Source organism: Urtica dioica, chromosome 2, assembly GCF_054948205.1.
Source record: "Urtica dioica subsp. dioica isolate 48M chromosome 2, U.dioica_male_clone48M_v1_H2, whole genome shotgun sequence".
In the NCBI taxonomy this organism is placed as follows: Eukaryota; Viridiplantae; Streptophyta; class Magnoliopsida; order Rosales; family Urticaceae; genus Urtica; species Urtica dioica.
Genome location: NC_142757.1, coordinates 44167649 through 44181475, shown reverse-complemented (window position 1 = coordinate 44181475; position 13827 = coordinate 44167649). Strand labels below are relative to the sequence as shown.

Below are 13827 nucleotides of genomic sequence, written 5' to 3'. Positions count from 1 at the left end.
TGGGACACTTTTGGCAACCTCTTCACACGAGTCTGCCTAGGTGTTCTAAATGATGATTGGTCGGCCAAGGAAATAAATCACACCCTCATCAGCCTCATCCCAAAAAAAGCCAAACCTACTCAAATGAAAGACCTCCGGCCCATTAGTCTTTGTTCGGTGATATACAAAACCATATCCTCCTGCCTAGCCAACCGACTCAAACCAACTTTGCCTTCCACTATCTCCGATACCCAATCCACCTTCGTCCAAGGCCGACAAATATTTGACAACGCAATTATCGGATTTGAAGCTTTACACACGATGAGACTTGGTCGATTCGGAAACGGGGATATGGCTGCCCTCAAACTTGACCTTTCCAAAGCCTTTGATCGTGTCGAGTGGTCATTCATCGAAGCTATAATGCGGCAGTTAGGCTACGATGACCGTTGGATACTTAAAATCACGAATTGTATCACAACGGTGACCTACTCCTTCGTCCTCAACGGCTCTATATATGGCAATATCACCCCTACCCGAGGTTTACGACAAGGTGATCCCCTCTCACCATTTCTCTTTCTTTTTTGCGCCGAAGGCCTCTCCTCCCTTCTCCATGAAGTCCAAACTCTCAACCAAATTCAAGGCCTCTCATTCGGACCCACAAACCCACAAATTTCCCATCTCCTATTTGCTGACGATAGTCTCGTTTTTTTCAAAGCCACAAATAGTGAATACATTATTCTCCGAGACACCTTAAACACATACTCCGCTATTTCGGGCCAAGAAATAAACTTCGACAAATCTGAGATTTGCTTCGGAAAATCAGTCAATATTGATCACCAAATTGCCATAGCCTCCACTCTTTGCGTTCGCATTGTCCCTTGCCATGAAAAATATCTTGGTCTCCCCGCTTTCGCTGGATGGGGAAAAAAACCCTTTTCTCCCACATAAAAGACCGTGTTTGGAATAAATTGAGGGGCTGGAAATCTTCCCTTTTCTCTCAAGCCGGCAAAGAAGTCCTCATTAAATCCATTGTTCAAGCTATACCAAGCTATGCGATGAGTTGTTTCCGTCTCCCAAAAAGCCTTCTAACCGAAATACACCGCCTTATAGCTCGATTTTGGTGGGGTTCTACTGAGGAAAAAAAGAAAATTCACTGGTGCAAATGGCGATTCCTTTGTAAGAACAAAATTGACGGAGGTCTTGGATTTCGTGACCTTGAAGCTTTTAACCAAGCCCTCCTTGCCAAACAAGCTTGGAGACTCATCCGAAATCCCAATTCTCTTACCTTCGGCATTCTCAAAGCTTGCTACTTCCCCAATCAGCCCTTCACCCAAGCCAAAACCCACCGTCGAGGATCCTTTCTTTGGCATAGTCTTCTTTGGGGCCGTGACCTTATTCTTTCCGGATCACGGTGGCGAGTTGGGAATGGAGAAAATATAAGAGTTCTTCATGATAAGTGGATTCCTCGGGCCCCTTCTTTCAAACTCATAGAAGTTCCTTACATCCCAGATGATACCCGAGTTATGGACCTTCGTCGGGGAAATGGCGAGAAGGATATCGACTTCATTGATGCGGTTTTCCAGCCCGATGATGCTAGTCTCATCCTTAGCATTCCCTGCCCCAAATCCAATGCCATCGATCGGCTCCGTTGGCATTACACACGAGATGGAGAATTCACGGTCAAGAGTGGATACCAACTTGCCTACAACCACAAAAAACTATCATGCCCATCTAGCTCAAACCCGTCAGTGTCTTGGTGGAAAACGTTGTGGAGGCTCAAGCTCATCCCCAAAATTAAAATTTTCCTTTGGAAACTAAGCCATGGATTCCTCCCTACAAACGATGTCCTCTCCAAAAAGAAAATTACTACTGACCGTGTGTGCCCCTTTTGCAGATCTGCTCCAGAAACAGTTGTCCACGCCATTTGGACATGTCCCGATGCTTTTTCTCCCTGGCAAAGTTGCGACCTCGACCACGCCATCGACCCGCGCTACACATCAGATATAATTGGCTTCCTTCTTGCTGCTGCCGATCGTCTCAACCAGGAATCATTCCGTCTCTTCGCTGCCTTCTCTTGGTCTCGGTGGACTTATCGCAACAAGGTCCTCAACGGCCAACCGCGACTCGACCCTCGCTTTCTCATAGATTGGACCTCTCAACTTCTCGACGAGCTACGTCCGCCGGACCAGCCTCAAGCCTCTGCTGCTGCAACGATCCCTTACAAGTTTCCGCGACTCAACAATGACAAAATCTAAATCAACGTCGACGCTGCTGTTTGTTCTCGTCGGAACCGCTGCGGAATCGGTGTTCTTCTCCGTGACAACACAGGTGCAATTACCGTCTCTCACATCGCCCAAACCCCCGTAGTTCTCGCCCCCGACATCGCCGAAGCTACTGCAATTTTGCACGGTATCAAGATAGCTAAAGACCAAAACATCAATCACATCTCTGTTCTTTCAGACTGCCTCACAGTGATTCATCTCATCACCATTGCTGCCTCCCCGACGACTGAGTTGGGCCTTGTTACAGATGATATCCGGAAGCTTGCTGCTTCTTTCTCTTCTTGCTCCTTTTCTTTTTGTCCTAGAGCTAACAACAATCCAGCTCATTTACTGGCTAACTATGCTCTAAACTTTGCTTCTACTGCTACTTGGACCTTTTTAGCCCCTCCGACTGTTGTAACTGCTGCTTTAGCAGATTTACATTTATTTTAATAAAATGCACACCCTTTTATCAAAAAAAAAAAAAAAAATAGAAAACCATGAAATTTACTTTACATCAAGAGGAAATAATATTTTCACAAGAGAAAGAAAGCAAAAAGGGAAATCAAAGGCACATTTTTTTTTAGGTAGTTTTTGAAAAGAAAGAATCTTCGCAAATTACAAATAGTCTTCGGAAATCAGTTAGCATCCAAGATGATTGATTTCTTATGCTTCTTCTCCTTCTTCCTTCTTTTTATTTTCTTGTGAAGCAAAAGGTATATTTGATTTCCAAGAAGAATTCATTTTTTAAGATTAATACTAATGACCATCTTCTTCCTCACAGAATTTGGTATATTCTTTGGAACCCATCAACGACTCCAATTCTGAAGGATCGCTTGGCTTCACCTTGATCATCCATCCACCTTCATATGGGCTTGAGTTGATCTTCAATAAAGTACCACAATAAAATGTGTAACAAAGGCAAAATTTAGAGACCATTCAAGGAACTAATTTATTTTTTTGTTGATGATAAAAATTAAAAAACTGAAAAATTCAATTTTCATTTGTGATAATGAGTTACCATTGCTTTCTAGATATGACATTCAAATTTAATCTCCTTCTAATGACCATAACAAAAAAACAAAAAACAAAAAGTTAAATTTGCGGTCATTTTTTTTTCTTTCTTTCTTTGGCTACAAGGTTTGCCCTAGGGAGTAAAAAAGTAACTTGAAAAAAAAAACTGAAATTGGGTCTGAACTGCCAGAGATCAAACTATTGAAGGAAGGTTTCAGTATTATTAGTGTAAAACCTATAATGCAGTTATTCAGAAATGACGTCATAGTAGTAAATAATTCATATTATTTACCATTCCTGGTGACTCGGTGAGCTTTGAGTTGATCTCAACAACCTCGCCGGAGATCGGAGAGTTAATGTCACTCGTTGCTTTCACACTCTCCACCGCTCCGAAGGACGAACCTTTTGACACGGAAGATCCCTCTTGAGGCAGCTCCACAAACACCACTTCTCCAAGATGGTCCTACAAATATATTAAAACTTATTTTATTTTTAATCTTAAGAAGTTCCATTGATAAACGCCTCTACCATAATAACTCAATTATCTCTCTATATGTTCCTAAAAAAGATTAGATTCGTGCGCTTTGACAAATTAGACAAATTATTTAGGCATTTCCCAAAATTTTCCCTTAGACTGAGATAAATAATATTTTTTGCACAAATTCAAATAATAAAAAAAAAAAAATTCTCGCATCTAGCCTAACCTTGGGCACCGGAACCGGAAGAAGCCGAAACTTCCGGTTTCGGGGCATTTACTTCTGCCATCGGAAGTACCGTTCTGGTAACTAATGGAATAGAACTTCCAGCTCCATAAGTGAACCGGAACCTTCCTTTATTTTATTTTAAATTTTAAAAAAAAAATGGACCATTGGAGATCGAACGGCCCCCAAAAACTAGAAATTTTTTTTATAATTATTTTGCAAAATTGAATTAAAAAAGTATTTTGATTTTTTTTTTTACCAAAAGTAGAAGTTTCAGTCTTTGAACCGGAAACTCCACTTCTAATAGGACGGATTTCCGGCCGCTAATAGCTGAAAGTCTTCCGTCCGTTAAGAAATTTCTAGCTTAATATATTTTAGTCGAAATTGAGTACCCCTAAGCCTTATTTGAGTAGCTACTAATTGAGCTAACTTAAATGGAGCCAGAAGATATGTAGTCACCTAAGCATAACTATTAGTGAACTAGTCACAAAGTTGACATTGATTAGGAAATTAGACAAACAACTCTTAAAGCCTAAAAAATGTCTTTATTTACCAATGAATTAAATATTTATCTTGGTTATGTGATATATAGCAAGATAGTATAATAGAAAAATTAATATATAATGAACACCAAATTTATAAATGAAATAACTAAGTGAACTGACCTGAGCATGGTCAGTGATACCAACAGTGGCCACAGAGCCTTCATGTTTCACCCACTCATGCGACGATGCGTATTTCAAACCGTCCAAAACTGCCAAAAAAAATATATATACAAAATACAAAAATCCTCAAAATAAATTAGCAGAAATTGTGACACACATTACATTGCATACACATATGGTATAAGCGAGGAGTGTTAATTACCAGAAGAGAAGCATCTAGAAAGAGATAAAGCAGGAGATAGATTGGCCTTGGAAGAGAGTTTGAGAGCACTGGCTGTAGAAGAAGCCCACATTCTCAGTGCCATCACTTCTTTTCTTTTTCTCTCTGTCTGGTTCTTCTTTCTTTTCTTTTTTCTTTTTATTGAACTGAGGAGACGATAGAGAGAGGAAAAAGAGAGGGTTTATATGAAGTTCTTTTGGTTTTATCTTTGATGTATGGTGAGAAACAAAAGCCTCATCCTAAGACTTCCAACGGCACACACGCCTATACCTTTTTTTTTTAAGAAAAAAAGAATTAGTTACAGACTTGGTCATGTAAATGTTACGTTATTTACTTCGAATTTTAGTGTACACCGTGTACTCACACCGCATGATCTAAAAGGGTTTTTAATTCTAAATCTTGAAAATTTAGATGTGCAAACAAATTAGAAAGAAATTTTTTAATGTGCAAACTCGATGAACTATACTCTGGTTGGTTGACTCCGGTATTCAAGCGAAAATCACAATCAAACGCCATAATAATCAAGAAATTTTGACATTTATATTAATAATTAAAACTCACCTTCCAAAATTCAACAAAAATTCAAAATTTGGCGTTTATATTAACAAACAGAGGATAATTTTTTTTTACAAAATTACCCTCAACTATTTTCTCGCCATTTTTTCATTGTTTTCATTTTTTTGGGGCGAACTAAGTAACTAGCCCAAACAACCCCATGCTTTAAAATTATAGCCCAACTAATAAGATATTTAAGAAAGTAGTCAATTTGTTAAAATAACATTTCAATATTCCAATAATACCCTTAAGGGTCAATATTATTAAATGTCAGAGTAAATAATATTAACCGTAACAAGAAAAATAATAAATCTCATTAACGGTAATAAAAAAGAATAGTAAATCTTATTAACGGTAGTACAAACAGTAATAAATTTTAGAGATTTGTAAACAATTAGCCTTCTTATAGCTAAACTATCTATTTATTTAGCTATAAGAAGGCTAATTGTAGCTAAACTATCTATTTATTTAGGGAAATAGCCCATATTTTTCATTCTTCCAAAATTACCCTTCATTTAAACTGTTTTAACTAACTCTCTTCCTCTCATTTCGTTCCTCCGATCAATCTCACGGCGATTTTTTCTTCCAGAGCTCGGAACGAGAAGACAAGAGGCTATTTGCAATCTCACGGCGGCGATTTCTAGTTTCTTCCTTGGATTTGCGTTTTCCTATTTCTTCTACAGGTTTGAATTAGCTTTTTTTAATTGATTCCATGATTTTCCTGTGATTTGCAACCAGGATATTCAGAATTGACTTCGTTGGAATAGATGTTTAGGATCATCGTTTTTGTAGATTTTCTTATATTGTTCAGAATCGACTTCGTTGGAATATATATTCTGTGTCTAGATTTGAATCATGGAATCGTTAGCCAAATCTGAGACAGGTATGTTGCTTTTTTCAAATGGTAAATAATATTTACTATCGAACGGGGAACTGTAAATATTTGCGTAGTTTATGAATTTTCACTGATTAACGTTTTTTTTATTATAGTTGGCTTTTCCAAAGATCTGGGTATCGTTGATAATGTAAATTTTGATAAATTTACATCATCATTAGTCTTTGGCGAGGGTTCAATTTTCATGAAGAAAGAACACATGATCAAAGTCATGCAATTATTGGCTATTTCAAATAACTTTGAGTTCAAAGTTGCTAGGCCATCTACGTCTCGCTACAATCTGATTTGCTCTGTTAGTTCTTGCAATTGGATGATAAACGCTGTCTCGTCTAAAGATATGGGCTTTTGGACCGTACGCAAATATTCGAACGTGCACAGGGTTGACCATCGGTTGAATATATTGTCTAATGATCACCGACAAGCATCATCATCTTTGATTAGCCATTGCTTAAAAAGTAATTTAGAGAAAGTATGTGCTGATCACATTACTCCAAAAGACATCATTTCAACAGCAAGGACGGACTTACAAGTCGATATTTCCTATTACAAGGCATGGAAATCCCGTCATATGGCCCTTAAGGAGATTAGAAGATCCCCGAAGGAGGCTTATTCTTTGCTTCCTTACATTGGAGATATGATGAAGTCCAAGAATCCAGGTACCATTCTTCATTTATATCAATATGTATCTCGTGGTTGTAACATTAAATAATATTGACACAATAGTTAATCAGATTAACTAATAGATTTACTGTTGGTTTATTAGGTACATTTATACCGATTATCATGTCAATTCGATTAGAGAATTCATGTATTTTTTCATAGCATTAGGAGCATCAATCTCGGGTTGGAAATATTGTCGTCCTGTAATCTCGGTTGACGGAACCCATCTAAAAATGAAGTATGGCGGGAGTTTGCTTATTGCTTCGGTAATGGATGGGAATAACCATATCTTCCCGATAGGATATGCCATAGTCGATTCAGAAAATGACTTGTCGTGGGAGTGGTTCTTTCTCAAGTTGAAAGAGGCCATAGGCGTGCATGAGTCGATGGTTGTAATTTCAGATAGGCATAAATCGACTGCGAAGGCTGTTTCTAGTGTATTTCTTGAAGCAAAAATCGCAGCGTGTATGCAACACTTATTGAGCAACTTAAAGGTTAATTTTCATCACAGTGCAATTGCACCCTTTTTCATAAGGTGTGCAAAGGCGTATACGGTGTCCGAGTATGAGAAATATTTGAGTCTCTTGAACAAAATAGATCCTCGCATCAAGAAATATTTAGAGGATGCGGATCCGAAGAGATGGTCTCGTTCGCTCTTCCCTGGACGGCGCTACAATTTGATGACAACCAATATCTCGATAAGAAGCAAGGGGTTGTCTTGTATCATAATTAATTATTGAGCTTAGAAATATACTCCAAAAATGGTTTTATGAGCGCACTGATTTTGGGAATTCTATGACGACATCTCTTACTCCTAGAGCTTTTGAGATTTTGTTGACAAATGAGGACAATGCTCGCTGTATGTCGGTGAGTTTACTACTAGCGTACCTTTGCAATACATTTGCTTTTGTAAGATCAGTCACAAATATTTATAGTAAATATTATTTACTAGTACGTAAATAATATTTACTAACAGAATTTCTGTCATTTTCTATACAAGTTGATATTAATTATTTTTCCTTTGTTTGTTAATTTATTATATTTATTACTTGCAGGTCATACCCATAAACATGCATGATCTCGAAGTGGTTGATAACGGAGTAAATGAAACTGTAAATTTAGCTAATAGAACATGCACGTGTTACTATTGGCAATTGGACGAGTTCCCTTGTTCTCATGCTATAGCTACTATGTGGAAGAAAAAAATGAATCCTCTGTCTTTTGTATCGCCTTATTACACCAGAGAATATTTTGTAGCGACTTATGCCGGAAGCTTGTACCCAATCGAAGATAGGTCGCGATGGAATGTCCCCCAAGAGCTTAAAGACTCAATTAAAGCTCCGAATATTAGGGCAAAGGCTGGGAGACCGAAGAAGACAAGGTACAAATAAGCTTCGGAGAATTTGAAAAAGCTACACTGCGGAAAATGCGGCCGAAATGGCCACAACAAGCGAACGTGTCTAATGGACTAAATTTCAGCACACAAATTTTCTACATTGATGTCCAATTAAGTTTGATTTTTGAACTTGTTGATATGGCATTTCTTAATCATTTGATATTTTCCATATTATCTTGTAGAGCTTTATGGATTCATTAAGTTGTACAATGGTTTGTTAATTTTTGGAAATGGTTAATACAATTAACTGTCGGGGTTAATATGATTTACTTACAGGAAACTTGGTACAATTAACCATGTACAATGGTTTTTTTAACAAAAGTGCTCAATGGCTAATAGTATTTATTGATACGTTATATGTTGGCTTTATTTTTTAATGCAAGTTGTGTGGAAAGATGTCGGTCGTTATGCTTCTACTTCTGGTGTGACATCTTTCCTCCTGTGTGCAGACTTTATTTCAGGCAAGTTTTCAGTATTGACAGATTGCTTCGCTGGTGACTTGATTATGAGATATTGCATCGCTGCTGACTTCATTGTAAGATATTTACCTCGCTGCTGTCTTCATTGCAAGATATTTTGCCTCGCTGGTGACTTGATTATGTGATATTCATTTGAGGCTGGGTAAGGAAATCCTAGATTTACTTCCAGGCTTGTGAAGCTGCTATAAAAGCCATGCGCTCCCCCTTAGCAGCCTTGACGCTTTTGATAAAACACTTAGAGCTCTTAGACGTGCAAGACCGGCGGACTGGGAGGCTTTGTGTTTTGTTGATCGCAGTGTATTCTCTCAAACACTATTCCACAAAGACTGAGTGTCTGTGAGAGTTGGGTTTTGTGTTCGCGTGATTGAAGGTTCACGAACAGCTGAAGACTGAAGGTCATCCGAGCCAGGCGGTTGCTCGAAGGGTGGAATTGAGACGGAGCTCAAATTCAGGGGGAGTCCCTGACTAGGTGTTTACTGGTGGTAATAGTCTCTAGGTTTTATGGATTTGATGATTGTAATCATATATAAACCTTGCGTGTACTATTGACTACAAGATAGTGAAATCTTTTCCACTGGCAGAGTGCCCCCAGACGTAGGTGTATTTCACCGAACTGGGTAATAGTCTCTAGGTTTTATTGATTTGATGATTGTAATCATATATAAACCTTGCGTGTACTATTGACTACAAGATAGTGAAATCCTTTCCACTGGCAGAGTGCCCCCAGACGTAGGTGTATTTCACCGAACTGGTGGTAATAGTCTCTAGGTTTTATTGATTTGATGATTGTAATCATATATAAACTTTGCGTGTACTATTAACTACAAGATAGTGAAATCCTTTCCACTGGCAAAATGCCCCCAGACGTAGGTGTATTTCACCGAACAACAACCTGTAATCAACCAGATAAAAAAAAACAAGTTCGTCATATATGTATATTATAACAGTAAATAATATTAACTGTCACAGTAAATATTATTTACCTCGTTGTTTTCAAATACATTCTCTACAAGCCCTTTGGAGTTGCATCTGCCCTGGTACAAAAATTGCCGGCGAAGGACACGCGGAGTTGCGTTTGGATTACGGAAGATTCCATATTCATTTTCTGCAAGAGCGGGAAGGATTTCATATGCCTATGCAACTAAAGCATGCAAGAATCCGTGCACACCATATCCTGTGGTGATTTTTTGAAGTGAATCACCACAATTTGTGATCGACTCCATAAGCTTCTCGTAGCTCACTCTCCCCCATGGATAGTTGTAAAATGTTTCAGAGTTGTCGGCTATATCAAGGTGCCGAGTGTTGATGCTACTCCTATCTTGTTTTGGCAGCAAGATTGTCTCTAAAAACACCAATTTAGCCAACATTACCTTCTCATTGTCCGTTGCGTCCCTGGCTCCTAAAAATGCGACTACCACTTCAAGGGTAGACACTTTTTTCATCTTCTTGAAAAATTTCTTAGCAAACATAGATTTCGGAGTATAATCTCTTGAACGGTTGTGTTCTTCGAGCTCATCCGGAGTGAATTCTTGATAATTCAGTCTTGTCATAAGAGCGAATTCCGACAAACCAAATTTGACAACATGGTTGTTGATCTTGAACCAAGCTTCACATGGAGTCACCTTGCCATCAACCTTCTTAACGGTGTAGTCGGTGTTGATGCATTGTCTAAGCATCAACTGGTGCACTATCCTTGACGGATAAGTAGAGTGCTTTTTGTTATCGTCATTGGGTATTTGACGAACAAGCAATAATTGACCAAATATACTGTCTCTGAACATCTCTAGTTGTTGATCGCTTAGTGCTTGGAACATATGACTGGTATCTTCCAACTTCGTATGGCTGACTATTTTCTTGCTTGGATCCCACCATTTTTTATCCAACACATATTCTCATCCCTACAGGAAATGTAAAACACCATTCACAGATAGTAAATCATTCAGTAAATCATATTAACCGTTAAGTAAATCATAATAAAATCAAATACTAAATCATATTAAGCATTGATTAAATCATAATTAATAAAGGACAGTAAATCAAATGGTAAATTAGACAGTAAATCGCTCAATCAGACAGTAATTGGTATAACATTTTCAGTTAACAGTGAATCATATTAACCATTTTTATGGTTAATCTAACACAAAATTGATTGGAGAATGTAAAACACCATTCACAGATAGTAAATCATTCAGTAAATTATATTAACCATTAAGTAAATCATAGTAAAATCAGATACTAAATCATATTAAGCATTGATTAAATCATGGTTAATAAAGGACAATAAATCAAATGGTAAATTAGACCGTCAATCAAATATTAAATCATATTAACCATTTTTATGGTTAATCTAACACAAAATTGATCGGAGATTACGTCTAGGGTTTCAGTTATGGTGTTTTATGGGATATTCGAATTGTTAATAATATTTACTTACCATTTTATGGTTAATCTAACACAAAATTGATCGGAGATGACGTCTAGAGTTTCAGTTATGGTGATTTATGGGATCGCAAAGAATTGTTAATAATATTTACTTACCTATTTTCTTCGTCGGCTTCGGAAGTGGAGAGATTGAAGGATTTGAAATTGACAGAGATTGAAGGTTTGAGTTACTCACCATTTTTTCTTCGTCGGCTTCGGAAGTGGAGAGATCGACGGATTCGAAATCGACTGAGGGATTGAAGGTTTCAGTGTTCGTATGAGGGGTAAAGAAATTATGTTTGGCGGAGAGGTTTGAGTGTCGAATGAGGGTTAAGGAAATTGTGTTTGGCGGTGTATGTATTTGAGTGAAGGGTAATATAGGAATATTATATTGTTTGATAGTGGATTGGACTAGTTACTTAAATTTTGTGATAGTTGGGCTAGAATTTTAAAAGAGGTGGTCAATTTGGGCTACATACCTAGCCGGCCCTAAATTTTATTAACCGTAACAAAAAAAACATTAAATCTTATTTACCACAACAAGAACAACTATAAATCTTATTAACTGCAACAAGAAGAACAGTAAATCCGACTTTTCATCGGAGATTCAAACGGCGAAATCCCGGCCTTAGCTTCCGATCAGAACGCCGCCGTTAATTGGATCGCCTCCAATGCCACTTCATTCTCCGACGGAGTCTCGTTTGTCTCTGTCGGAAATGAGGTCTTGACATTCGGCGACGAAACTCTCAAATCTTAGCTTCTTCCGGTGATTTCAAGACTGAACTTGCCAGACCTTCAAACGTCGGATCGACGTAGTCGCAGGACTCGCTGATATTCGATATAATTTTTGGAGGAAGATCGTCACAGTTCATCTGATTAACTATCATAGTTAATAGCATAAATGAACGTACGACCTTCGTGTTGGGAATATTGCCCACTTGAAGATAATGAGTAAATGATTACTAAATTCGATAATAAGATTACTTTATTAGCATTATATGATTAGTGGGTTGATTTCTAAACAATTAGAATCAATAACAACTATCTTCCATAGCCTCCGTATTAAACTGAGTCACGTGCTGGGCACCTGAGTTTGAGCGGTGAGCTAAAACGAGGTCGATGACTGATATACGCCTGGAAAGCTATATCTAAAGTCATATATGTGGAACACATACGTGAAGGCTGATCACTATGTGGGAGCATTCTACACTTGTGGTAATTGTACGACTTGGACATGTCTTGGTTGTAGATGTGTCGTTTGAGGACCGTTACGACACACTAACCGAGGCCGCTATGATGGTCACAGTGAGACTTGATCTGAATCCTGAAGTGATCATGGACACTGGGTCATGTTACTGAGCTCTTTGACTCATTCGCTAAAAGGCTATCCATGTTAATCACAGCTTATGTCTTGGGAGTCTCTCAGAGCATGATTCGAGTGGGAAGTGATTTACAGATACGGAATCCAGCCTTCCTGGAAGAAGATTAATGTTCACTCACCTAAGGGTTGATTCCAGAACCGATAGATTGCTAGCACTTTCGAAGTAAGTAACGTTCGAAAGAATCTTTCGCTGGGGAAACAACAATGCTTAGGGTTAATATGTATCGAGAGAAGTATAACGGAAAAATTGACTTCTCTTGACACGGGTTGAACCTGGAGGATCTTGATCACGAACTGACTATATCAGTGGACACTCGTCACGATGAGTAAATATAATTCTAGTATTAAATGAGAGTTCATTCTTGGCTTACAAAGTGGAGTATTTGACCAAGATTAGACGAATCGATGGAAAAAGGGAAATGACTATTTCGTCTTTTTCATCGGATTTGTTAAGCTTCTATTACTAGGTCCATAGTCCCCGATTCGGCTCTGATAAAGGCGGATAAGAACTTTCGTATAATAATGTTTATCATTATTAATCTCACTTGCTGTAATTGTGATTGACAGCATTAATACTGGAAAACGGGTATTCGCATAATTAAATAAATATTTATGGTAGAATTGTTTATTTATTGTTTGAACAAGTAAATAAACAATTATTAATTATTTGTTTATTGTTGGACCAAGTAAATAAATGATTAATTGGATTTTAAGCAATTGGGCCTTGCACACATGGAAAAGTGGAATTAGGGTTTTGGCACTAGTGAGTTGCGCAAATCACCTTGGCCGTGTGCCATCAAGTTCGAAAATTTCAAATTGATATTTACCAATATTTTCTCTTTAGTTATTTAAATAAAGGAGAGAGAATAATATAAGATATTGTTTTTTATTCTCTCCTTATTTAAAGGAAAGTAGTTAGGAGAATATATGAGAATATATTTAAAGGGAAATAATATATTCTCCTTTATTATCTCACTAAATAAAATATTCTCTACTTAAATAGAGAATAATATCCCATAGATATTGATCTGATGTATGAGAGAAAATGTAGGATTCACTTGTTGAGATCCATGAGCCTAGATTAAATCTTCTAGTGTGAACACAATAAAAGAAAATAATATATTCTCGAAGGTTTCATGAATATCTCATTTTACTACTATAAATAGGGGTTCATGGGAATGCAAAATTAAGCAATTAATT

The 13827-nt window shown here is 37.6% G+C and overlaps 3 protein-coding genes across 3 annotated transcripts; 2 read left to right on the top strand and 1 right to left on the bottom strand.

Moving 5' to 3' along the window:
• The first annotated feature begins 1502 nt into the window (after positions 1 to 1502).
• LOC149404896 (uncharacterized) lies at positions 1503 to 2693 on the top strand. The gene is made up of 3 exons (XM_089607718.1): positions 1503 to 1723; positions 1874 to 2154; positions 2308 to 2693. Exons 1-3 carry the CDS (start codon positions 1503 to 1505, stop codon positions 2691 to 2693), a joined length of 888 nt encoding a protein of 295 aa, XP_089463844.1.
• A 29-nt stretch (positions 2694 to 2722) lies between these two features.
• Positions 2723 to 5057, bottom strand: LOC149404895 (glycine cleavage system H protein 3, mitochondrial-like). Its single transcript, XM_089606499.1, has 4 exons — positions 4823 to 5057; positions 4621 to 4709; positions 3547 to 3717; positions 2723 to 3125 (listed from the first exon to the last, which is right to left on the bottom strand). The coding sequence occupies exons 1-4, from the start codon at positions 4923 to 4925 to the stop codon at positions 3000 to 3002; spliced, it is 489 nt and encodes a 162-aa protein (XP_089462625.1). The 5' UTR covers positions 4926 to 5057; the 3' UTR covers positions 2723 to 2999.
• Positions 5058 to 6489: 1432 nt separating this feature from the next.
• LOC149404894 (uncharacterized) lies at positions 6490 to 8341 on the top strand. Its single transcript, XM_089607717.1, has 3 exons — positions 6490 to 6946; positions 7113 to 7444; positions 8006 to 8341. Exons 1-3 carry the CDS (start codon positions 6490 to 6492, stop codon positions 8339 to 8341), a joined length of 1125 nt encoding a protein of 374 aa, XP_089463843.1.
• Positions 8342 to 13827: the final 5486 nt, after the last annotated feature.

Excerpts from the sequence above, each read along its gene's own strand:
- LOC149404896 (XM_089607718.1), top strand. The coding sequence starts at position 1,503 with ATGGACCTTCGTCGGGGAAATGGCGAGAAGGATATCGACTTCATTGAT. Across the intron at positions 1,724-1,873 it reads TGCCCATCTAGCTCAAACCC|ATCTGCTCCAGAAACAGTTG; the intron begins GTCAGTGTCTTG and ends CCCCTTTTGCAG. Across the intron at positions 2,155-2,307 it reads TCAACTTCTCGACGAGCTAC|GTGCAATTACCGTCTCTCAC; the intron begins GTCCGCCGGACC and ends GTGACAACACAG.
- LOC149404895 (XM_089606499.1), bottom strand. The coding sequence starts at position 4,925 with ATGGCACTGAGAATGTGGGCTTCTTCTACAGCCAGTGCTCTCAAACTC. Across the intron at positions 4,710-4,822 it reads TTCTAGATGCTTCTCTTCTG|TTTTGGACGGTTTGAAATAC; the intron begins GTAATTAACACT and ends TTTTTTTGGCAG. Across the intron at positions 3,718-4,620 it reads GTATCACTGACCATGCTCAG|GACCATCTTGGAGAAGTGGT; the intron begins GTCAGTTCACTT and ends ATATATTTGTAG.
- LOC149404894 (XM_089607717.1), top strand. The coding sequence starts at position 6,490 with ATGATCAAAGTCATGCAATTATTGGCTATTTCAAATAACTTTGAGTTC. Across the intron at positions 6,947-7,112 it reads GATGAAGTCCAAGAATCCAG|CATTAGGAGCATCAATCTCG; the intron begins GTACCATTCTTC and ends ATTTTTTCATAG. Across the intron at positions 7,445-8,005 it reads ACTTATTGAGCAACTTAAAG|GTCATACCCATAAACATGCA; the intron begins GTTAATTTTCAT and ends TATTACTTGCAG.